Source organism: Aquarana catesbeiana, linkage group LG08 (genome assembly GCF_042186555.1).
Source record: "Aquarana catesbeiana isolate 2022-GZ linkage group LG08, ASM4218655v1, whole genome shotgun sequence".
Lineage (NCBI taxonomy): Eukaryota > Metazoa > Chordata > Amphibia > Anura > Ranidae > Aquarana > Aquarana catesbeiana.
The window spans coordinates 28,438,821-28,460,140 of record NC_133331.1 but is presented as its reverse complement, the minus strand read 5'-3'; the positions used below and the strand labels follow the sequence as shown (position 1 = coordinate 28,460,140).

The following is a 21,320-nucleotide window of genomic DNA, read 5'->3' as shown; positions in this document are numbered from 1 at the left end:
TAGATGGAGATATATAAATATAGTTATTCTCTCAATTTTTTTTTTTTTTTTTAAATCCTTGTTGCTGGTGGAATTTAACTGGCAAATTTCTGTGTAATACATTTCCATATCATGTACACTTACAATACACAATAAATATTCCATTCTGCCTTATCTGTTTACAGGTGAAAAGCCCCATCGCTGCCATTTGTGTCCCTTTGCATCGGCCTATGAGCGCCATCTAGAAGCTCACATGCGCTCTCACACCGGGGAGAAACCTTACAAGTGCGAGTTGTGTTCTTTCCGCTGCAGCGACCGCAGCAACCTTTCCCATCACCGGCGCCGCAAGCACAAGATGCTCCCTATTAAAGGCACGCGTCCCTCTCTCGGCAACAAGAAAATGTGGGGGGTTCTTCAGAAGAAGGTCAGCAGCTTGGGGTACAGTCGCCGGATGCTAATCAACCTGAGTCCACCATCCATGGTGGTGCACAAGCCTGACTATTTGAGCGACTTCTCTCACGAGATCCCCAGCATTCAGAGTGACGCCTATGAGAGTCTAGCTAAGACTTCTCATTCGGGGGGACTGTCTAGGGACACACAGGAGCTCATGGTGGACAATCCCTTAAATCAGCTGTCTACATTGGCCGGACAGCTTTCCAGCTTACCGCCAGACACTCAGAACCCCACCTCTCCCGATCCAAGTCCTTGCCCAGACGAGAAGCCCTTTATGATCCAACAACCTCCAGCACCAGCCTGCGCTTCTGCAGTATCTACCAGTGTTCCTCAGAGCTCCTCACCAGCCAGCCCAGAAGGACGTGCCACCCACAATCACAGGAACTGTAGCCCCATGGCCGGGCCGAGTAGCGATCGTAGCGGGCGAACCAGCACCCCCAGCATCAGCAACAGTCAGCCTAGCACACCTGCTCCTGCTCTCCCGGTTCAGGACCCTCAACTTCTTCATCACTGCCAGCACTGTGACATGTACTTTGCAGACAATATACTGTACACAATCCACATGGGTTGCCACGGTTTTGAAAACCCTTTCCAATGCAACATATGTGGCTGCAAGTGCAAAAACAAGTATGACTTTGCTTGTCACTTTGCTCGAGGCCAGCACAGCCAAAACTGACTCCTAGTGGCCTTTTTTTTTTTATCCCCAAATTATTCTTTTAATCTCCTCGGGGGACAGTCTGTTACTACAGTGCCTGTTATTTGAGGAAAATACAAGTAGGATGTAAATATCTGTGTTTGTGTGTTTTTATGTCTTTTTGTGATGACATGCTTTGACTTCTGTCAGGGAGGCCAAGATTCTAATATCACAGTATTGGAAGGAACTAGGAGGAAAAGGTTCAAAAAGGTGCAAGTAAAGATTGCTATAAGCAGAAAGCACCTCTAAAAACTGACTTTTACCCTGGATGGGCATGGTATTTGTGCACTGGATCAGGCACCTAATGTTTAGATGCCTTCCAGTTGTCTGTTGTCCCAAGCCACTTGTCATAGAGAGCATTAGGAGGCAGAACGTTATTAATTTTAATTGTGAACATCATTGTATTCTAATGGAGGAATATTGATCGTTGTTGCTGGAAGTGTTCAAGAATGTTCTATAACGGAGCACCATGCTCTCGTTTTAATGGTTTGTCATAGGGATAATAAAATTTATTTAATAGCGGTATCTTCCCCTGTTGGGTGTAAGGGGGCTTGAAGGAGAAAATGTATGTTTAATAATTATGGTAAATTTCAGCTTCAAGTGTTTTTTTTTGTTTTTGTTTTTTTTTTTGTTAATTTATCCTCACACGTTGCTAAATATGTTTTGTGTAGGTATATTCACAGTGTGTTATGTGTTTTTCCAAAGACTGAAACTTCTCCGTAAACCATCCTGTTTTTAATAAATGTATTGTCCACCATCACCACTGATGGACTGATCTCTATCTTGGCTTTTTCCTTATTATTATTATTATTATTATTATTACTATACAGGTTTTATATCGCGCCAATGGTTTGCGCAGCGCTTTACAACATGAGGGCAGACATTAGTTACATTACGATTTGGTACAAGAGGAATCAGAGGTCCCGCTCGTTAGAGCTTATAATATAAAAAGGAAGGGTCAGTGTTAGTTAGAAGCAGGATAGGCTTCTTCGAAGAGAAGGATTTTCAGGGATCGCCTGAAGATGGATAGATTAGGGGACAGTCAGACAGATTGGGGTAAGGAGTTCCAAAGGATGGGAGAAGCTCTGGAGAAATCCTGGAGGCGAGCATGGGAGGAGGTGACAAGGGAGCTAGAGAGCAGGAGGTCTTGGGAGGACCGAAGAGAGCGGCTTGGTTGGTATTTTGGGACTAGGTTAGTGATGTAGCTGGGGGCAGAGTTATGGATGGCTTTGTAAATTATTGTTAGTACTTGAGTTTTATTCGTTGGGTGAGTGGAAGCCAATGGAGGGATTGGCAGAGAGGGGTGGAGGACACTGACTGGTTGGTAAGGTGGATGAGTCTTGCAGCGGCATTCATTATGGACTGAAGGGGGATAGTCTATGTAAAGGTAATCCAATGAGGAGTGAGTTGCAGTAGTCGAGAGATAACCAGGGAGTGAATTAGAAGCTTGGTGATGTCATTGGTTAAAAAGGGGCATATTCTGGAAATGTTGCGTAGGTTAAGGCGGCATGATTTGGGCAGGGATTGTATGTGGACCTGCAAGGACAGTTCAGAGTCTAAGGTTACCCTAGCACCCTGGCATGTGGGGACGGACTGATAGATGTGCCATTGATCTTGACAGAGAAGTCAGGGGAGGGGGCACGGGGGGGGGGGGGGGTGGAGGGGGGGAATATTAAGAGCTCAGTTTTAGATAGATTCAGTTTGAGGAAGTGGTTTGACATCCAGGCTGATATGTCAGTAAATCAGTGATGCGTGAGGAGATTGATGGTGTGAGGTAAGTGGCAGAGATAGATTTGGGGGTGTCATCAGCATATAAATGGTAGTAAAAGCCATGGGAGGCTATCAGCTGACCCAGGGAGGACATGTAGATTGAGAATAGTAGAGGTCCCCCAAGAACCTTGGGGGACCCCAACGGTAAGAGGAGTTGGAGAAGAGGAAGTGGAGTTGTAAGTTACACTGAAGGTGCGATGAGATAGGTAAGATTCGAACCAACGGAGAGTGCAGCCATGGAGACCAAGCAAATTGAGTTTTTTGAGGAGGAGGGGGGTGGTCCACTGTATCAAAGGCAGCGGAAAGGTCCAAGAGTAAGAGTACGGAATAATGACCATTGGTTTTGGCTGTTAGTAAGTCATTTGTGAGTTTGAGGAGAGCAGTTTTTTGTGGAGTGCTGTGGGCGAAATCCAGACTGAAGGGGATCAAGGTTATTCTCAACGAGGTGGTCGCTCAGTCAGTTGTAGACTAAACATTCAAGGAGTTTAGAGGCAAAAGGGAGTAAAGAGATGGGTCTTAGGTTGTTAAGATTGGTGGGGTCTAGTGAGGCCTTTTTTGGTATGGGAGTGATTAGTGCATGTTTTAGAGGGTTGGGGAAGATGCCAGTAGAGAGTGAGAGGTTGAAGATATGAGTTAAGAAGTGTAGGATTGAGTCAGATGGGGACCGTAGTATTTGAGAAGGAACAGGGTCCAGGGGGCAGGAGGTTAGGTGGGCATTAGAAAAAAGTGTAGTGACTTCCTCTATAGTAGCTGGGGAAGTATTGATTGTGCAAGAGGACAAGGAGTGTAAAGTGGGGGAGATATCTGTAGAGCGGAGATCTCGAGATGAATTGTCTCAATCTTCTTTTTGAAGTGATTAGCAATCTCCTGGGCAGTGAGTAAGTTAGCGAGGGTAATGGAGGATAAAGTAGCGTGGTAAAGGTAGAAAAGAGTTGACGGGAACTGCGTGAGAGGGTGTTAATGAGAGTGATAAAGTAGGTCTGTTTGGCAGTGTGCAGACAGGAATGGTATTTTTGGAGGGCAGATTTATATTGGCTGAAATCTTGCTGTGACTTACTTTTACGCCACAGACGCTCAAGAGCACGGCTACGTTTTTTGAGGCTTTTGGTATTGTCTGTCTGCCAGGGTTGTAGCGGTCGGGGCCTGATTCTGTGCGTAATGAGGTGGGCGAAGGTTTCCAGGGTGGATGACAGTGAACTGTTGTAGACAGAAATGGCCAAGTTGGGGCAGGACAAGGATGAGATTTTGTCGTAGAGACCATCTGTAGCAGAAAAAAGAAGAGATGGGTTAAGATGGCGAAGGTTTCTACGGGTAATAGTTTGGTAGTTGGAAGGCAAGGAGGAGGCAGACAAGGAGAGTGTGAAACTAAAAAGGTGGTGATCTGAGAGAGGAAAAGGAATATTGGAGAGGTTGTGTGGAGTGCATACGTAGGAGAATGAGGTCAAGGCAGTTGCCCACAGAGTGAGTAGAAGCGCTTGTCCATTGTTTTAGGTCAAAAGAGGAGGTTAGGCTCAGCAGCTTAGAAGTAGCAGGAGTGTTAAGATTAACAGGGATGTTGAAGTCACCAAGAATGATTGTTGGAATTTCAGAAGAGAGAAAGTAGGGTAGCCAGGCAGAGAAGTTGTCAAGGAAGTTCGATACTGGTCCCGGGGGCCGATAGATCACAGCAATTCTCAATGAAACTGGAGAAAATAGATGAATACAGTGAGCTTCAAATGAGGAGAGGGACAGAGAGGGGGGTGGATGAAGAACCTGAAAAGTGCTTTGAGGGGATAGAAGGATTCCAGCACCACCTCCTTTCCGCCCACTAGGCCTGGGAGAGTGAGTCCACCATAGGAGAGAGAAGCAGGAGAAGAAAGGTCAGATTCTTGAATCCAGGTCTCAGTAATTGCAAGTAGGTTCAGGGAGTTTGTGATAAATAGGTCATGGATGGTGGTGAGCATTCCAAAGGGCACAGGAGAAGGAGAGGCTTGTTCTGGGCTGAAGAGGATTAGAAATGAGATTGTGTGGATTGCGGCTGCTATCAGAGGATGGGAGTGCTAGGTATGTTGGCCAAAGGTAAATGATGGCGGTCCAGGATTTGGGAAAGTATCTCCAGAAGTTAGGAGAAGCAGAAGGGTGATTGTTTGGGTTTTTAAAGCAGAACTCCAAGCTATAACTGGTGCAGGACTATGCCAGTGCTCAACAAGGGAAGTGTGGCATGGAGTAATTGGTGGTGGGGGGGGTAAAGGTTAGTATTACAGAGGATCTCCAGCCCAAAATTTTATTTTGCTTAACCACTTCCGGACCGCCGCACACTGATCTACGTCCTAACTATGAGGAGGAATGTCGTTATAGAAGCAGCTAGCTGCCATAAGCCTGGTATCCCCGGTGCCCTCCGCCGCTTACTCGAGCCGTTGGCAGCGGCGGAGGCGATCGGGTTCTCTCTCTGGCTGGGCATGGAGACAGGTGAGGGGAAGATGGCCCCCACCCGTCTCAATGACATTGCAGGGCGGGAGCGGTGTCAAAACATCACTTCTACCCATAGCTCTTAAAAGGCCGTTTTTTTGTTTTTTTTAAATAACCATTTTATTTATTTTTTATTGCATTTTAGTGTAAATATGAGATCTGAGTTCTCTTTTACCCAAGATTTCATATTTAAGAGGTCCTGTCATGCTTTTTTTCAATTACAAGCGATGTTTACATTCCTTGTAATAGCAATAAAAGTGACTCAATTTTTTTTTTTTTAAATGGTGTAAAAATAAAAAATGGTAAAATGGTTAAGGAAAAAAAAAAATGTTAAACGCGCCCCGTCCCGCCGAGCTCGCGTGCAGAAGCGAACGCATACGTGAGTAGCGCCTGCATATGAAAATGGTGTTTAAACCACACATGTGCAAGAGCAAAGATTCTAGCCCTAGACCTCTGTAACTCAAAACATGCAACCTGTAGAATTTTTTGTAACCGTCGCCTATGAAGATTTTTAAGGGTAAAAGTTTGTCGCCATTCCATGAGCGGGCGCAGTTTTGAAGAGTGACATGTTGGGTATCAATTTACTTGGCGTAACATTATCTTTCATAATATAAAAAAAATTGGGTTAACTTTACTGGTGTCTTATATTTTAATTCAAAAAAGTGTATTTTTTCCAAAAAAAAGTGCGCTTGTAAGACCGCTGCGCAAATACGGTGTGACAGAAAGTATTGCAACAACCACAATTTTATTCTCTAGGGTGTTAGAAAAAAAATGTATAATGTTTGGGGGTTCTAAGTAATTTTCTAGCAAAAAAAAAATGTTTTTAACTTGTAAACAAATCTCAAAAAGAGGCTCGGTCCTTAAGGGGTTAAAGCAGCTGCAAATTTATTATTTTTTCTTGTTGAAGTCAGCAGCTACCAGTACTGTAGCTGCTGATTTTTATTTCGTCTACCGGCTCGGGTGCAGGCGCCGCCATTCCAACTAAAGGAAACCGGCAGTGGAGCCTTCAGGCTTCACAGCTGGTTTCCTACTGCACATGTGTGAGTCGCGTGGCGCTTTGTGAATGGCCTGCTCGTCTTCTGGGACACGCACAGGTCCCAGAAGGCAGCGGGGGAGAAGAAGGGCTCATCGCAGAAGAGGATGTGACATACTGTGCCGCGGACGGGCTAGGACGGAAGTAAATTTATTCTTTCTAAAAAGGTAGGTAAGAAAAAAGAGGAAAATGGATATCCAAAAACCGAGGGGTGGTCTTTAATTTAAGACCACCTTGTAAAAGTGGGAGGAGCTCTGCTTTAAAGTGACCTTTACCACTTCAACGCTGGCCACTTTCACCCCCGCCCAGGCCCATTTTCAGCCCTGTCACACTTTGAATGACAATTGCGTGGTCATGCAACACTGTACCCATATGACATTTTTATCTTTTTTTTTTTGTTTTTCTTTTCACACAGCTTTTTTTTTTGGTGGTATTTAATTACCACTGGGTTTTTTGTAGGGGAACTACATGTTTTTCTTACTTTCTGTTATACAAATTTTCTCCTTGTACGGATGGACTGCACTGATAATCAGGACAGTGCCCTGATTATCAGTGTAAATGTCCCGTCACACTTGCCAGTTCCCGGCTCTCCTTGCTGTGACAGTGCGGAGAAAGAAATGGCGATAACCAGCAAGTTTGTTTACATGTGATCAGATGTGATTGGACACAGCTGATGACATGGAAAGGGGCCGCTATGATTGGCCCTATACCCTGATTTGTGACACAGCGATTACAGAGCACGCCGATGCATGCCCCAGGGGGTGTGGTTCTGGGGGGGACATCCATGGACGCCCACGCTGTAGATGTCTTTTGGCTATAGCGCGGTCAAGAAGTGATTAAACAGTATTATTTTAATATACTCCAAATACAATCTATACACTTCCACTACTTCAAAAGCCATGTAATGTATTATTCATGTAATCATTTAATATTGCTCTACAATCTTGTAATGTCCTCTGTGAGCACCTCTCCATTAGTTGCAGTCATGTCCACTGCTCTATGCACAGTACACATCATATATAGTCCCTAGCCTGTCTCTGGAGCATGCAAGAGAGAGTGGAAATGTTCCTACATATAGTGGGACCATAAAGAAGGACCGTAGCTACTCTCAAACAGTAAGTCTGATCACAAAAGCAAAATAAACAAATAATTTTGAGGAGGTCAGGAATAGAAGTTACTTTTTGAGTTAAAGCGGTTGTATACCCGCACATTAAAAAAAAAAAAAAAAAAACCCCTGCAAGGCAAAGGCATAATGAGCTAGTATGCAGCGCATACTAGCTCATTATGAAATCCTTACCTCAGAACGAAGCCCCCGTATAGGAGCCTGGTACATGCCGAGGGAGCTGACATCTTGCCCTCGGCGTGTCTTCCGGGTTCGTGGCTCCGGCGCTGTGAGTGGCGTCATCGCGATGAGGTCACTCCTGCACATGTGCGTGGGAGTTTTCTTCCCGGCAAGGTCCGGCAGCGTCTGCCGAACCTTCAGAGCACATGCGCCGCTGACGTCAACAGCTGCATGCAAAGGGAGTATCTCCTAAACCGTACAGGAGTATGTTATTAAATCTCCCCAAAGTGACTATAATCCTGAAACTTCATTGGTTACCACGCAGGAGAATACGGCTTGGATGTGACTTCAGGAATAAGACTTAAAGTGGTTGTAATAGCCCCAGTGTGTCCTGTTACTTACACCTGGCAATAATTTTCTGTTGATCGCAGGGGGGGGGGGCCTCAGTATTGTGGAATATATTCCCTATATTGACGGGCCGTATATGACTCCCGCGGCTACTTAATTAAATCTGGCCACCAGTGCGTCCTGTTGGCATGGCGACCGCACAATATAAGACGTGAGGTGCACCAAGATGGCGCGGCTTCTGATGACGAAACGTGTAAGTTGGAGCACCGTCGCGTTACTTCCAGTATGTGGAACGTAAGGCGTCCCAGATCTATTGCTGTGGTATGTGTACTGACCCTGCAGCACTATTGAAAGTGCAATTTTAAAACTTTGATTTGAATAATGCAACGTACACATGAGCGGACTTTCCGACTGGACTTTTGACAGACTTCCACTGGACTTTTTTTACGAACGGACTTGCCTACACACGACCGGACTACGGACGGACTTGCCTACACACGACCGGACTTTCCGGCAGACTATGTTCGCCGGCCTTCCCGACGGAGTTACGACAGGCTTTCCGAATGAACAGACTTGCCCACACACGAACAAGTCCGTTCATTTTGAACGTGATCCGGGTACGACGGGACTAGAAAAGGAAGTCAATCTCGCCGCTTTTATCGTCGAGATTAACGCCTTGCTAGCCCCGTCGTGGGGAATACCAGGCCCTTAGGTCTGGTATGGATTTTCAGGGGAACCCCCTACGCCGAAAGAATGGCGTGGGGTCCCCCCAAATCCATACCAAACCCCTATCCGAGCACGCAGCCTGGCTGGTCAGGAAAGGGGGTGGGGACGAGCGAGTGCCCCCCCCCATCTGAACCGTACCAGGCCGCATGCCCTCAACTTGGGGGGTGGGTGCTTTGGGGAGGAGGGTGCCCTGCGCCCCCCCAAAGCACCTTGTGGCCTCTTCCCGGCAACCCTGGCCATTGGTTGTCGGGGGTCTGCGGGCGGGGGGCTTATCGGAATGCGGGAGCCCCCTTTTAATAAGGAGGCCCCACATCCAGGCCCCCCACATGGTACCTTACCATTCACCTAGGGAAAAAGTGTCAATAAAAAAACACACTACACAGGTTTTTAAAGTAATTTATTAGACAGCTCCGGGGGTCTTCTTCCGACTTCGGGGGGTCTTCTTCCAACTTCGCCGCTCTCTCCGGCCTTTTCTCCCGGTGTCCGGTTCTTCTCCCGCTCTCCGGCCTCTTCTCCCGGTGTTTGACCTCTGCTCCCGGTGTCCGGTTCTTCTGCCGGTGACCACGCCCCCTTATGATGTCACAGTCCCAGCATGCCCTGGGACTGTGATGTCAGAAGGGGGCGGGGTCACCGCCTATATAAATAATTGCGGAGCGCTCACACAGCATTACAGTGAGAGAGAGCGTCGTGTCAACATCAAAAGAAGGGAAGAAGACGACGCAGAGGTCCGGGCCACCGCTAGCAAAAGAGCGGCAGAAGATAGCAGAGGGGCCGGCAGAAGAGGTCGAACACCGGGAGAAGAGGCCGGAGAGCGGGAAGAACCGGACACCGGGAGAAGAGGCCAGAGAGTGCAGCGAAGGCGGAAGACACCCCCCCCCCCCCCCCCGAAGTCGGAAGAAGACCCCCGGAGCTGTCTAATAAATTACTTTAAAAACCTGTGTAGTGTGTTTTTTTTATTGACACTTTTTCGCTAGGTGAATGGGTAGGGGTACCATGTACCCCATACTCATTCACGAGTGGAGGGCCAGGATCTGGGGGCCCCCTTATTAAAGGGGGCTCTTGGATTCCGATAAGCCCCCCGCCCACAGACCCCGACAACCAAGGGCCAGGGTTGTTGGGAAGAGGCCCTTGTCCTCATCAACATGGGGACAAGGTGCTTTGGGGTGGGGGGGGGCCGCAGGGCCCCCCCCCCACCCCAAAGCACCCACCCCCCCATGTTGAGGGCATGCGGCCTGGTACGGTTCATGCCGTTTTTTCGGCGTAGGAGGTTCCCCTGAAAATCCATACCAGACCTAAGGGATATCGTCGCCTCGCGCTATATAATTTGTTTTTCCTATTGCAGCGAGCGCGAGATGTAGTATCCTGCCCTTGCGTCATATCTGGTCCGTCGGACCAGCATACAGATGAACGGTCTTTCCGTCAGGAACTGAGTCCGGCGGAGTTACGACGTAAAGATTTGAAGCAGGTTTCAAATCTAAAGTCCGTTGGATTTCCGACTGGAACAGTCCATCGGATTTCTGACCGTAACGGTCTGTCGGAAGTCCGATGCAGCCCACAACACAGTCGGATTGTCCGCCGGATTCTGTCCGTCGGACCAGTCCGGTTGGAAAGTCCGCTCGTGTCTACGCTGCATAAGATTAATTTTTATGGATTCGCACTACGAGGAGCAATTCTTTCCATCCACCCGTATGTGAGTGTACCCAATGACCAGACCCACCATGGAGGAAGAGATACCAGACAAGAGACGACCCTGCTTGAATGTGCTTTACACCTGCAGGGGTATATCTTTCTGGTGGGTGTGGAACCGAGAGGGGAGCACATGTGGAATTCACCTAATTTTTCACCAAGAGCTATTGGGGGTTATTTACTAAAACGACATGGTACAAAATCGGGTGCAGTTCAGCATAAAAACCAATCGGCTTCCAGGTTTTATTGTCAAAGCCTAATTGAACAAGCTGATGTTAGAAGCTGATTGGCTACCATGCACATCTGCACCAGATTCTGGGTGCTCCAGTTTTAGTAAATCCCCCCCCCCCCATTGTTTATCCAGGCACAAGTCACTTTGGAAGTTTATCATGTTTTTTTGAACTGTGATTTTTTTTTTTTTTTTTTTTCGGTTGACACCAACGGATTCTTATATATATATATATATATATATATATATATATATATAATTTTATTTTTTTTTTATCCAGAGTATAATACACTTTTTGCACACTGAGCACTTTATATGTGTATTTTTTGTTTTTGTTTATGGAAATTTTTTATTAGCCATCCGGGATTGCAAATGTTATATTGAGCACTTATACAATTTAACACTAATAATGTTTGTGTGATTGGAAGAGATGGAAAAGAAAAAGGAAGAGATAGGACACGTTATTAGATGGTTTATTTTCTGTTTCCAACTTTTTTTTTTAACACAACCACTTATTAGATTTAGGCAGAGCCATTTTACCTCCCCCCCTTTCCTTATATCTATAAGGCCCCTTTCACGCTGCTGTGACTTGAAAGTCATGCGATTTTACCGCAATTTTAGGGAATGCCTGTGTAATCCTGAGGTCTATGGACCTCAACTCCTATCAAAGTTGGACCAAAGTAGTACAGGGACTTAAGGTTGCACAGATATGAACGGTACTCATTGGAAATCATGGGGTGCAATCACTTCTGACAATTTTACTGACACCAAGGGGAGGGACCTCCAGCTGATTGACCACCTCGGCTCTGTTCCTGTGTTCTGTGTGAAGGGGGGGTGTGTCTCTTTCCACCAATCAGCTCTCGGACCCCTCCTCGCTGAGCTCCTGAAGTGTGTAATTTCCACCCCCTTTTTTTTTTTTCTGAACTCTCAGGCAAGCTTTATTAATTAAGCACTTTGGATACAGAGAAGACTGCAGATCAAAAGGTACCACTGTACTTAAGTTGTACCTGTTTGATTACGAGCATAATTCGCTTCAGAAGAATGCTTGTAATCCAAAGCACTCTTATATCAAAGCGAGTTTCCCCATAGTAGTCAATAGAAACTCAGATAATTTGTTCCACAGTGTCTGCTATTGTATGCAGTACCGCATGTGGCTAGAGGTGGGGTGGGGGGTGCCGGAAACCGCTCGGATGCACTTGGAGACACTCAGGAATAGAGTGTCTCCGACGCCCCCGCACCTCTGGTCAAATGTGGTACTGCACACCCCAGAGGCTTGAATCCTGCTCCTCTTGTGAGACAACGCTCACAAACAGTCAGAATTTAAAAAAAATAATAGCTCGTATTGCGAAACACTAGTAAACCGCGTTACTCGCAATCCGAGGCATATTACTGTAGGAGGATTTGTTTAATCTCTGTGTATCATCTGATGCTATTCACTTCACTGGGTATATGTAAAAGGGGTCTACAATCACTTTAACAGTCTAACAGAGCCTATGTTAAAGTGATTGTAAAGTCGTCGTCTTTGTTATTTTTACCAGGAAAAAAAAAAAGTTATACTTACCTCCTCTGTGCAGTTGGTTTTGCACAGAGCAGCCCGGATCCTCCTCTTCTCAGGTCCCTCGCCGGCGCCCCTGGCCCCTCCCTTCGGTTGCGTGCCCCCAGAGCAAGCAGCTTGTTATGGGGGCACCCAAGCCGAGTCACAAATCCCTGCATCCATTCAGACGCAGAGCTGTGGCCCTGCCCCCTTTCTCTTCTCAACGGCTGGCTGACTGACTTTGACAGCAGCAGGAGCCAATGACGCTGCGCTGCTGTCTCAGCCAATGAGGAGGGGAGTCCCGGGCAATCGACACATTCCTACAACATCGCTGGATCCAGAGGGGGGGCTCAGGTAAGTATTAGGGGGGCTGCTGCACACAGAAGGCTTTTTATCTTAATGCATAGAATGCATTAGGATAAAAAAAAAAAAAAACCTTCTGCCTTTACTACCCCTTTAACCCTGGCGTCCGGTCAGGTTCCAGATCTCATTTTTCCTGCACTAATGCCCCTTTCAGGCGTTTTAGCGCTAAAAATAGCACCTGAAAAGCGCCTTTCCTGTCACTCCAGTGTGAAAGTCCGAGTGCTTTTACACTGGGGCGGTGCGCTTGCGGGACAGGGAAAAAAAAAGTCCTGCATCTTTGGGGTGGTGCGGGAGCGCTCTATATATCGCTCCTACACCGCCCCTGCCCATTGAAATGAATGGGCAGCGCTGCCGAAGCGCCTGCAAAGTGACTCAGTAGTGCCACAACACTGGCGCTATTAACCCTTTTCTTTTTGCCGCTAGCGGGGCGCTTTTAACCCCCGAAACCCGAAAAGCACCGCTGTAACAGCAGTACTGCTAACACCCGCACCGCCCCAGTATGAAAGGGGTCTAGATGTAGTAATCCAGTTTGCATCATTTGGATCTCTTTGCATTCTGGCACTTTTTATGTGAGGCTCAAAGTGGCAATTATGTGTTTTTAGGAGGAGCGCTCAGCTTCACCTGATCGCAGCGGTACTTTTAGTAATCTGCATACCAACAATATATAATCACATACATTTGATGGACTTGTGTCTTTTTTTTCAACCTCACCTACTATGTAACAAAAAAAAAAAAAAAAAAATCTTATTTGTTCTTTGCCTGAGCCCTTCGGCTGCAAGCCAGTTCTGCAGTGATGAAATTGCACTTAGTAGAACTAAACAAATTCCGCATTAAAGCCTTAAAACTGCCACATTTTGCCTATGGCCTGTCTGAATATCATACTTGGAGTCCAGGCGCAGGGAGACAAAGAAAACAAACCCTGCTCACGTCTATGCTGCTGCTAATATATCAACCTGGATGGCAAGCAATTGGTTACTTCCATATTCCCACTACCCTCTGAGCACCTACAAACAAACGGTCCAAACTGTTCTGTAAAATAATAACGGGAATAATAACTTTCTGCAGCTTCATTCAGTATAAAAGCTGAAGTTCCTCCTACTGGTGAAATTGGGTATTACACTGAGATGATCTGGCATTGATGGAATGTGCATGAGTTTTTATTTTATTAGTATAGTCTGCACAGGCATAAAAAAAGAGTCAAGATCAGGGCTGCGCTATTTATTGAATGGGGGGGGGGGCATGTAAACCTTCCAGATTATAAAATCTAAGCCCATCTTGTTGAGATTTTCTTTTTTTTTTTTATGAGGGGAAAATTCAATAAATAAAAAATATACTGTAGATAAAAAATAAAAAAAAAATCATACAAGCTATAGCAGGTATCTAGGTATTTCCTAGGAGATGTCAGATTTTTAGCCATCCAACCAGGGCTTCTGAGACTGGCACAAGTACGGCTGCAATATCCGCTTTTTTTCTTCTGTAAAATATGACTCCACATTGAAACGTCTGTCTTTGTCGAGTAGGACAGTCTGCACAGCGATATTCTGCCTTAATTGTTCCAAAGCCTTAGACTTTACACACTGGAGTTCTTGAGCAATTCTTTTAATATCCTGGTTAGCAGCTGACCCTGAAAATACAAAAAGTTGTTTTTTTTATTTTTTATAAAGTACAGTTACTAAGACCATGATTCTGACTCTGTCTTCACTACCTAGTGAGCGATGGATCAGGAATAAAGCATAACTACAGTGAGGGGGGAAAAAAGTATTTGATCCCCTGCTGGTTTTGTACGTTTACCCAGTGACAAAGAAATGATCAGTCTATAATTTTAATGGTCGGTTTATGTTAACAGTGAGAGACAGAATAAAAACCAAAAAATCCAGAAAAACGCATTTCAAAAAAGTTTGTTATAAATTTATTTGCATTTTAAACGAGTGAAATAAGTATTTGAGAAAATAAAAAGTAGCGCATAGATTGTGCCAAAAGTCTTCAATCAAGAAAACAACTGAAAAAAACAAATATCCACAAATAATAAACATAACAGTGAAAAAACTTATAAGTCTCTCAATATAGGTGAATAAAGTCCTATCGGTGAATGGGAAACAAATAACATGGAATGTCCCACTGAAAACCATGCGTGGATACGGGGAGGCAGATGTTATAACACGGGTGAATCAACAAATCATCCCCAAGTTGTATCTCACAACGACATGCGACTTGGTAAAGATGGTGTGTAAGAAACTCTTACCAGATACGATGGACTCCCTTGTCTGCGACAGGGAGTCACTCGAGCGGGTTGCCTCTCAGGGCCAGTGAACGGACATCACAGCTCTGCGAACCTTCTGGGTCAAACTCTGCGCGGATCTCCCGGGGCCGACAGGTGGGTCCTCCCAAAGGATGGCCAAGGTGCGGATCAGAGGGAACAGTGCGTCACATACAAAAACTGGATTGAAGGCTGGTTGAATCTCTCAGTAAATATGTGGAGAAAAACTAAACAAGCTCCACATAGTGTAGATGAGCAAAAATAGGATTTTTATTGTTAAAAACGCCAGATAACAATAAAATGTGATCACAGAGTATAAAATCAAAAATGGGCATGCCCCAGTAGACGATCCATTGATCGAAACGCGTCGGGCGCTTCCAGCATCCTTCTTGTTGCCCATTTTTGATTTTATACTCTGTGATCACATTTTATTGTTATCTGGCGTTTTTAGCAATAAAAATCCTATTTTTGCTCATCTACACTATGTGGAGCTTGTTTATTTTTTCTCCACATGTTTATTTTTTCTCCACATACTTACTGAGAGATTCAACCAGCCTTCAATCCAGTTTTTGTACGTGACGCACTGTTCCCTCTGATCCGCACCTCGGCCATCCTTTGGGAGGACCCACCTGGGGGCCCCCCGGGAGATCCGCGCAGAGTTTGACCCAGAAGGTTCGCAGAGCTGTGATGTCTGTTCACTGGCCCTGAGAGGCAACCCGCTCGAGTGACTCCCTGTCGCAGACAAGGGAGTCCATCGTATCTGGTAAGAGTTTCTTACACACCATCTTTACCAAGTCGCATGTCGTTGTGAGATACAACTTGGGGATGATTTGTTGATTCACCCGTGTTATAACATCTGCCTCCCCGTATCCACGCATGGTTTTCAGTGGGACATTCCATGTTATTTGTTCCCCATTCACCGATAGGACTTTATTCACCTATATTGAGAGACTTATAAGTTTTTTCACTGTTATGTTTATTATTTGTGGATATTTGTTTTTTTTCAGTTGTTTTCTTGATTGAAGACTTTTGGCACAATCTATGCGCTACTTTTTATTTTCACATGTTTCTTTGGTTTTTGTCACCTTGTAAGTAGCTGCTCCACACCATATATATTTTTTTAATTTAGCGCAGTGTACACTTTTATTAAATAAGTATTTGACCCCTTTGCCACCAAGGGTTTTATGACTTAGTACTTGGTGGCAAAACCCTTGTTGGCAATCACAGAGGTCAGACGTTTCTTGTAGTTGGCCACCAGGTTTGCACACATCTCAGAAGGGATTTTGTCCCACTCCTCTTTGCAGATCCTCTCCAAGTCATTACGGTTTGGAAACTCGAATCTTCAGCTCCCACATATTTTCTATGGGATTAAGGTCTGGAGACTGGCTGCACCGCTCCAGGACCTTAATGTGCTTCTTCTGTGCTCCTTTGTTGCCTTGGCTGTGTGTTTTGGGCCATTGTGTTGCTGGAATACCCATTCATGACCCATTTTCAATGCTCTGGCTGAGGGAAGGAGGTTCTTGCCCAAGATTTGATGGTACATGGCCCCGTCCATCTTCCTTTTGATGCAGTGAAGTTGTCCTGTCCCCTTAGCAGAAAAATACCCCCAAAGCATAATGTTTCCACCTCCATGTTTGACGGTGGGGATGGTGTTCTTGGGGTCATAGGCAGCATTCCTCCTCCTCTGAACACGGCGAGTTGAGTTGATGCCAAAGAGCTCGATTTTGGTCTCATCTAACCACAACGCTTTTACCCAGTTCTCTGAATCATTCAGATGTTCATTAGCGAACTGCAGACAGGCCTGTACATGTGCTTTCTTGACAAGGGGGACCTTGCGGGCGCTGCAGGATTTCAGTCCTTAGTGGCATAGTGTTACCAATTGTTTTCTTGGTGACTATGGTCCCAGCTGCCTTGAGATCATTGACAAGATTCTCCTGTGTAGTTCTGGGCTCATTCCTCACCGTTCTCATGATCATTGAAACTCCCCGAGGTGAGATCTTGCCTGGAGTCCCCAGACTGAGGGAGATTGACAGTTATTTTGTGTTAATTCAATTTGCGAATAATCGCACCAACTGTTGTCACCCTCTCACCAAGCTGCTTGGCAATGGTTTTATAGCCCATTCCAGCCTTGAGTAGGTCTACAATCTTGTACCTGACATCCTTGGACAGCTCTTTGGTCTTGGTCATGGGAGAGAGATAGGAATCTGACTGATTAATTGCGGCTGTGGACAGGTGTTTTTTATAGAGGTAACAAGCTGAGATTAGGACCACTCCGTTTAAGAGTACTTCTAATCTCAGCTTGTTACCTGTATAGAAAACACCTGGGAGCCAGAAATCTTGCTGATTGATAAGGGATCAAATGCTTATTTCACTCATTAAAATGCAAATCAATTTATAACTTTTTTGAAATGCGTTTTTTCTGGATATTTTTGTTGTTCTGTCTCTCGCTGTTAAAATAAACATATCATTAAAATTTTAGACTGATCATTTTTTTTGTCAGTGGGCAAACGTACAAAATTAGCAGGGGATTGAATACTTTTTTGTATATCACGAGTCCTAACACCATCTATGCATATCTCTGTCTTAAGTCATTAATCCACTAAGTAAGGAAGAATGCAAAAAAAAATAAAAAGTACAGACCTGGAGCTTGCACCTCCAAGTGCAAGTCAGAAGCTCCTTTATTTGCATACTGGTTCCTTTTAGGGCCTGTGTCAATGGGCATTTTGTTCACTTCAGAATTGCTACACAGTTGACACTTTGCTACAATGTAAAGTAGTGAGTGTACAGCTTGTATCTGTCCCCTCAAAATAACGCAACACACAGCCATTAATGTCTAAACCGCTGGCAACAAAAGTGAGTACACCCCTAAGTGAAAATGTCCAAATTGGGCCCAAAGTGTCAATATTTTGTGTGGCCACCATTATTTCCCAGCACTGCCTTAAAGGGGTTGTAAAGGTAAAAATTTTTTCACCTTAATGCATTATATGCATTAAGGTGAAAAAACTTTTGACAATACCGCCGCCCCCAGCCCCCCCGTTTTACTTACCTGACGCCTCGAATCTCCGCTGCTCGTTCTCGTCATCTCTATTGCAGCTCAGCCTGGTCGCTGATTGGCTGCAGTGGATGGATTGAAAGCAGCGCAGCCATTGGCTCGCGCTGCTGTCAATCACATCCGATGACGCGGCGCGCCGGGGGGCGGGGCCAAGTGATACAGCGAGCGGCTATAGCCGCCGGCTGTATCACGGGAGCGCGCCCGCAACAACTAACCACCATGCGAGGGAGCTCGCATTAAGGTGGTTATTTCTTGCGGGGAGGAGCTGAAACAGCCGCCGAGGGACCCCAGAAGAGCAGGTTCGGGGCCACTCTGTGCAGAACGAGCTGCACAGTGAAGGTAAGTATGACATGTTAGTTATTTTTAAAAAAAAATAAAATTACCTTTACAACCCCTTTAACCCTCTTGGGCATGGAGTTCACCAGAGCTTCACAGGTTGCCACTGGAGTCCTCTTCCCCTCCTCCATGATGACATCACAGGAGCTGGTGGATGTTAGAGACCTTGCGCTCCTCCACCTTCCATTTGAGGATGCCCCACAGATGCTCAATAGGGTTTAGGTCTGGAGACATACTTGGCCAGTCCATCACCTTTACCCTCATCTTCTTTAGCCAGGCAGTGGTCGTCTTGGAGGTGTGTTTGGGGTCGTTATCATGTTCTGCAGTCCAGTCTCCGAAGGGAGGGGATCATGCTCTGCTTCAGTATGTCACAGTACATGTTGTCATTCATGGTTCCCTCAATGAACTGTAGCTCCCCAGTGCAGGCAGCACTCATGCAGCCCCAGACCATGACACTCCCACCACCATGCTTCACTGTAGGCGAGACACACTTGTCTTTGTACTCCTCAGCTGGTTGCCGCCACACACGCTTGACACCATCTGAATAAGTTTATGTTGGTCTCATCAGACCATAGGACATGGTTCCAGTAATCCATGTCCTTAGTCTGCTTGTCTTCAGCACAACTGTGGGCTTTCTTGTGCATCATCTTTAGAAGAGGCTTCCTTCTGGGATGACAGCCATGCAGACCAATTTGATGCAGTGTGAGGCGTATGGTCTGAACACTGACAGGCTGACCCCCCCACCCCTTCAACCTCTGCAACAATGCTGGCAGCACTCGTACGTCTATTTCCCAAAGACAACCTCTGGATATGACGCCGAGCATGTGCACTCAACTTCTTTGGTCGACCATGGCGAGGCCTGTTCTGAGTGGAACCTTTTAAATCACTGTATGGTCTTGGCCACCGTGCTGCAGCTCAGTTTCAGGGTCTTGGCAATCTTCTTATAGCCTAGGCCATCTTTATGTAGAGCAACAATTCTTTTTTCAGATCCTCAGAGAGTTCTTTGCCATGAGGTGCCATGTTGAACTTCCAGTGACCAGTATGAGAGAGTGAGAGCGATAACACCAAATTTAACACACCTGCTCCCCATTCACACCTGAGACCTTGTAAGACTAACGAGTCACATGACACCGGGGAGAGAAAATGGCTAATTGGGCCCAATTTGGACATTTTCACTTAGGGGTGTACTCACTTTTGTTACCAGCGGTTTAGACATTAATGGCTGTGTGTTGAGTTATTTTGAGGGGACAGCAAATTTACACTGTTATACAAGCTGTACACTCACTACTTTACATTGTAGCAAAGTGTCATTTCTTCAGTGCTGTCACATGAAAAGCTATAATAAAATATTTAAAAAAATGTGTACTCACTTTTGTGAGATACTGTATGTGAATCGGATGTGGGTTTCCCCGCATGCGTGACCGTTTTAGCCTGGGATCCCTATGTCTGCAGCAGTCATTGTTTGCTAGGACCACCAGCGTCCTAACAACCGAATTTATGTCACATACAAGCCCCGCCCTCTGCTTCAACTTATGGCTCACACCCTCTGTGTGCCTGGCTTAGAAAAGACATATCACTTGGGGTCCTTCCCACGGGCAGTCTGCCCGACGGACTCCGCTTTGCTCAGCGGGGGATGACAGGTCCTTCTCCGCTCACTGTGTAGAGACAAACCTGTCAGAGCCCTTCTCTCCTCTAGGGGGAAATTGGATGAAAAACGACCGCCTGTCCGATTTCCATCCGATCCGCCAGATGGACGGAATATAGGGTCGCCATCGCTCTGGATTTCAAGGACAGGATCAGATAGCGGCGGATGCTCCATAGGAGTGAACTGAGGCTCCGATCATTTCCATCTGAAAAACTGACAGGTGGACCTGATCGGAAGGCCCATGCAAAAGGGCACTCAGAGGGATACCTGATGTAAGTGGGCACTGTGATGGGGTCTATTTTGTGATAGACATACAGATTACGGGTTGACCTCCCTTCATTGCATATCCCAGCATGGGATCCTTTTGAAGTGAGTATGTGTAAAATAATGAGGTTTGGATCCCATTGTTTGTATACACAAGCTTAGGCACCGACTTGTCTGGTCTACCAGAGATTTCTGTGAAGATAATGCTACGCCCTACATAAATACAAGCTAAATGAAATATACTCATAATTACAATATTTTACAGCTATTAATGGAGATTTCACATAAACCCATAAGACAACACTTGATGTAAATGGGCACTGTGATGGGGTCTATTTTGTGATAGACATACACTGACCACATATATGGGTCAGAGCACAATACATGAGATTTGCACCCCTGCTGGAAGGAAATTCTACTGCCTGGACCTCCAGATTTCATTCAATACTGCTGATTTCTAGGAATATATGGCTAATATACTCCATAGAGCAGGGATATACAATTAGCGGACCTCCAGCTGTTGCAGAACTACAAGTCCCATGAGGCATAGTAAGACTCTGACAGCCACAAGCATGACACCCAGAGGCAGAGGCATGATGGGACTTGTAGTTTTGCAACAGCTGGAGGTCCACTAATTGCATATCCCTGCCATAGAGGAACAAAGTAATTCATCTCACATCTGAGACCTAGCTGTCCACCCTAGAGGAGCCAGGTGCAGGGAATTTGGGAAAATCTGTTTTTTTTTTGGGCTAATAAAAAGCAGTAATTGGCACAGGATCAAACTCTGCAATACTTCACCCTAACCAAACATTGGGGTGCAGCAACTATAAAGGCGGCTTCAAAATCAGATTTCTTAATTTTAATAAACAAATATAGATCAAAGTTCTCCAGCTACCCTGCAACATTTGCCATGTACACCTCACTTGCTCTTTCATCAGATACTGCGAGCAGCTTCCAAATCTCTGCGGGCGTGAGGCCAATAAAACCTTTTAAGATAAAGAAATGGGATCCATGACAGCTGCTTTTGTAAATAATTCATTCACGATGAAAAGATGTCAAACTGGGAATGGAATAGCTGCTGTGTTGTCATCGCACAACATTACCTTTTACTGTCTGCATCGTTTCTGAGATGAGCCGTCGTAGGCTTTGATCTGCCTGATGGATGAGACTGGCCGAACAGATTTCACGATCCCGTTCCTGTTAACAGAGGATGGCAGATAA

At 45.7% G+C, this 21,320-nt stretch overlaps 2 protein-coding genes across 6 annotated transcripts in view; one reads left to right on the top strand and one right to left on the bottom strand.

Moving 5' to 3' along the window:
• The window catches only part of IKZF5 (IKAROS family zinc finger 5), a 29,725-nt gene extending 27,818 nt beyond the window's left edge, over positions 1 to 1,907 (top strand). For all 4 annotated transcript variants that reach the window (XM_073595640.1, XM_073595638.1, XM_073595639.1 and 1 more), the window contains one exon: positions 165 to 1,907. In XM_073595640.1, the coding sequence (XP_073451741.1) occupies positions 165 to 1,108 (944 nt within the window). In that variant the 3' untranslated portion in view covers positions 1,109 to 1,907. The remainder of the gene's footprint in view (positions 1 to 164) is intronic.
• Positions 1,908 to 10,423: 8,516 nt separating this feature from the next.
• The window catches only part of PSTK (phosphoseryl-tRNA kinase), a 35,908-nt gene continuing 25,011 nt past the window's right edge, over positions 10,424 to 21,320 (bottom strand). For both annotated transcript variants that reach the window (XM_073595636.1, XM_073595637.1), the window contains 2 exons: positions 21,203 to 21,296; positions 10,424 to 14,169 (listed from right to left, as the gene is read on the bottom strand). In XM_073595636.1, coding sequence (XP_073451737.1) covers positions 13,955 to 14,169; positions 21,203 to 21,296 — 309 coding nt within the window. In that variant the 3' untranslated portion in view covers positions 10,424 to 13,954. The remainder of the gene's footprint in view (positions 14,170 to 21,202; positions 21,297 to 21,320) is intronic.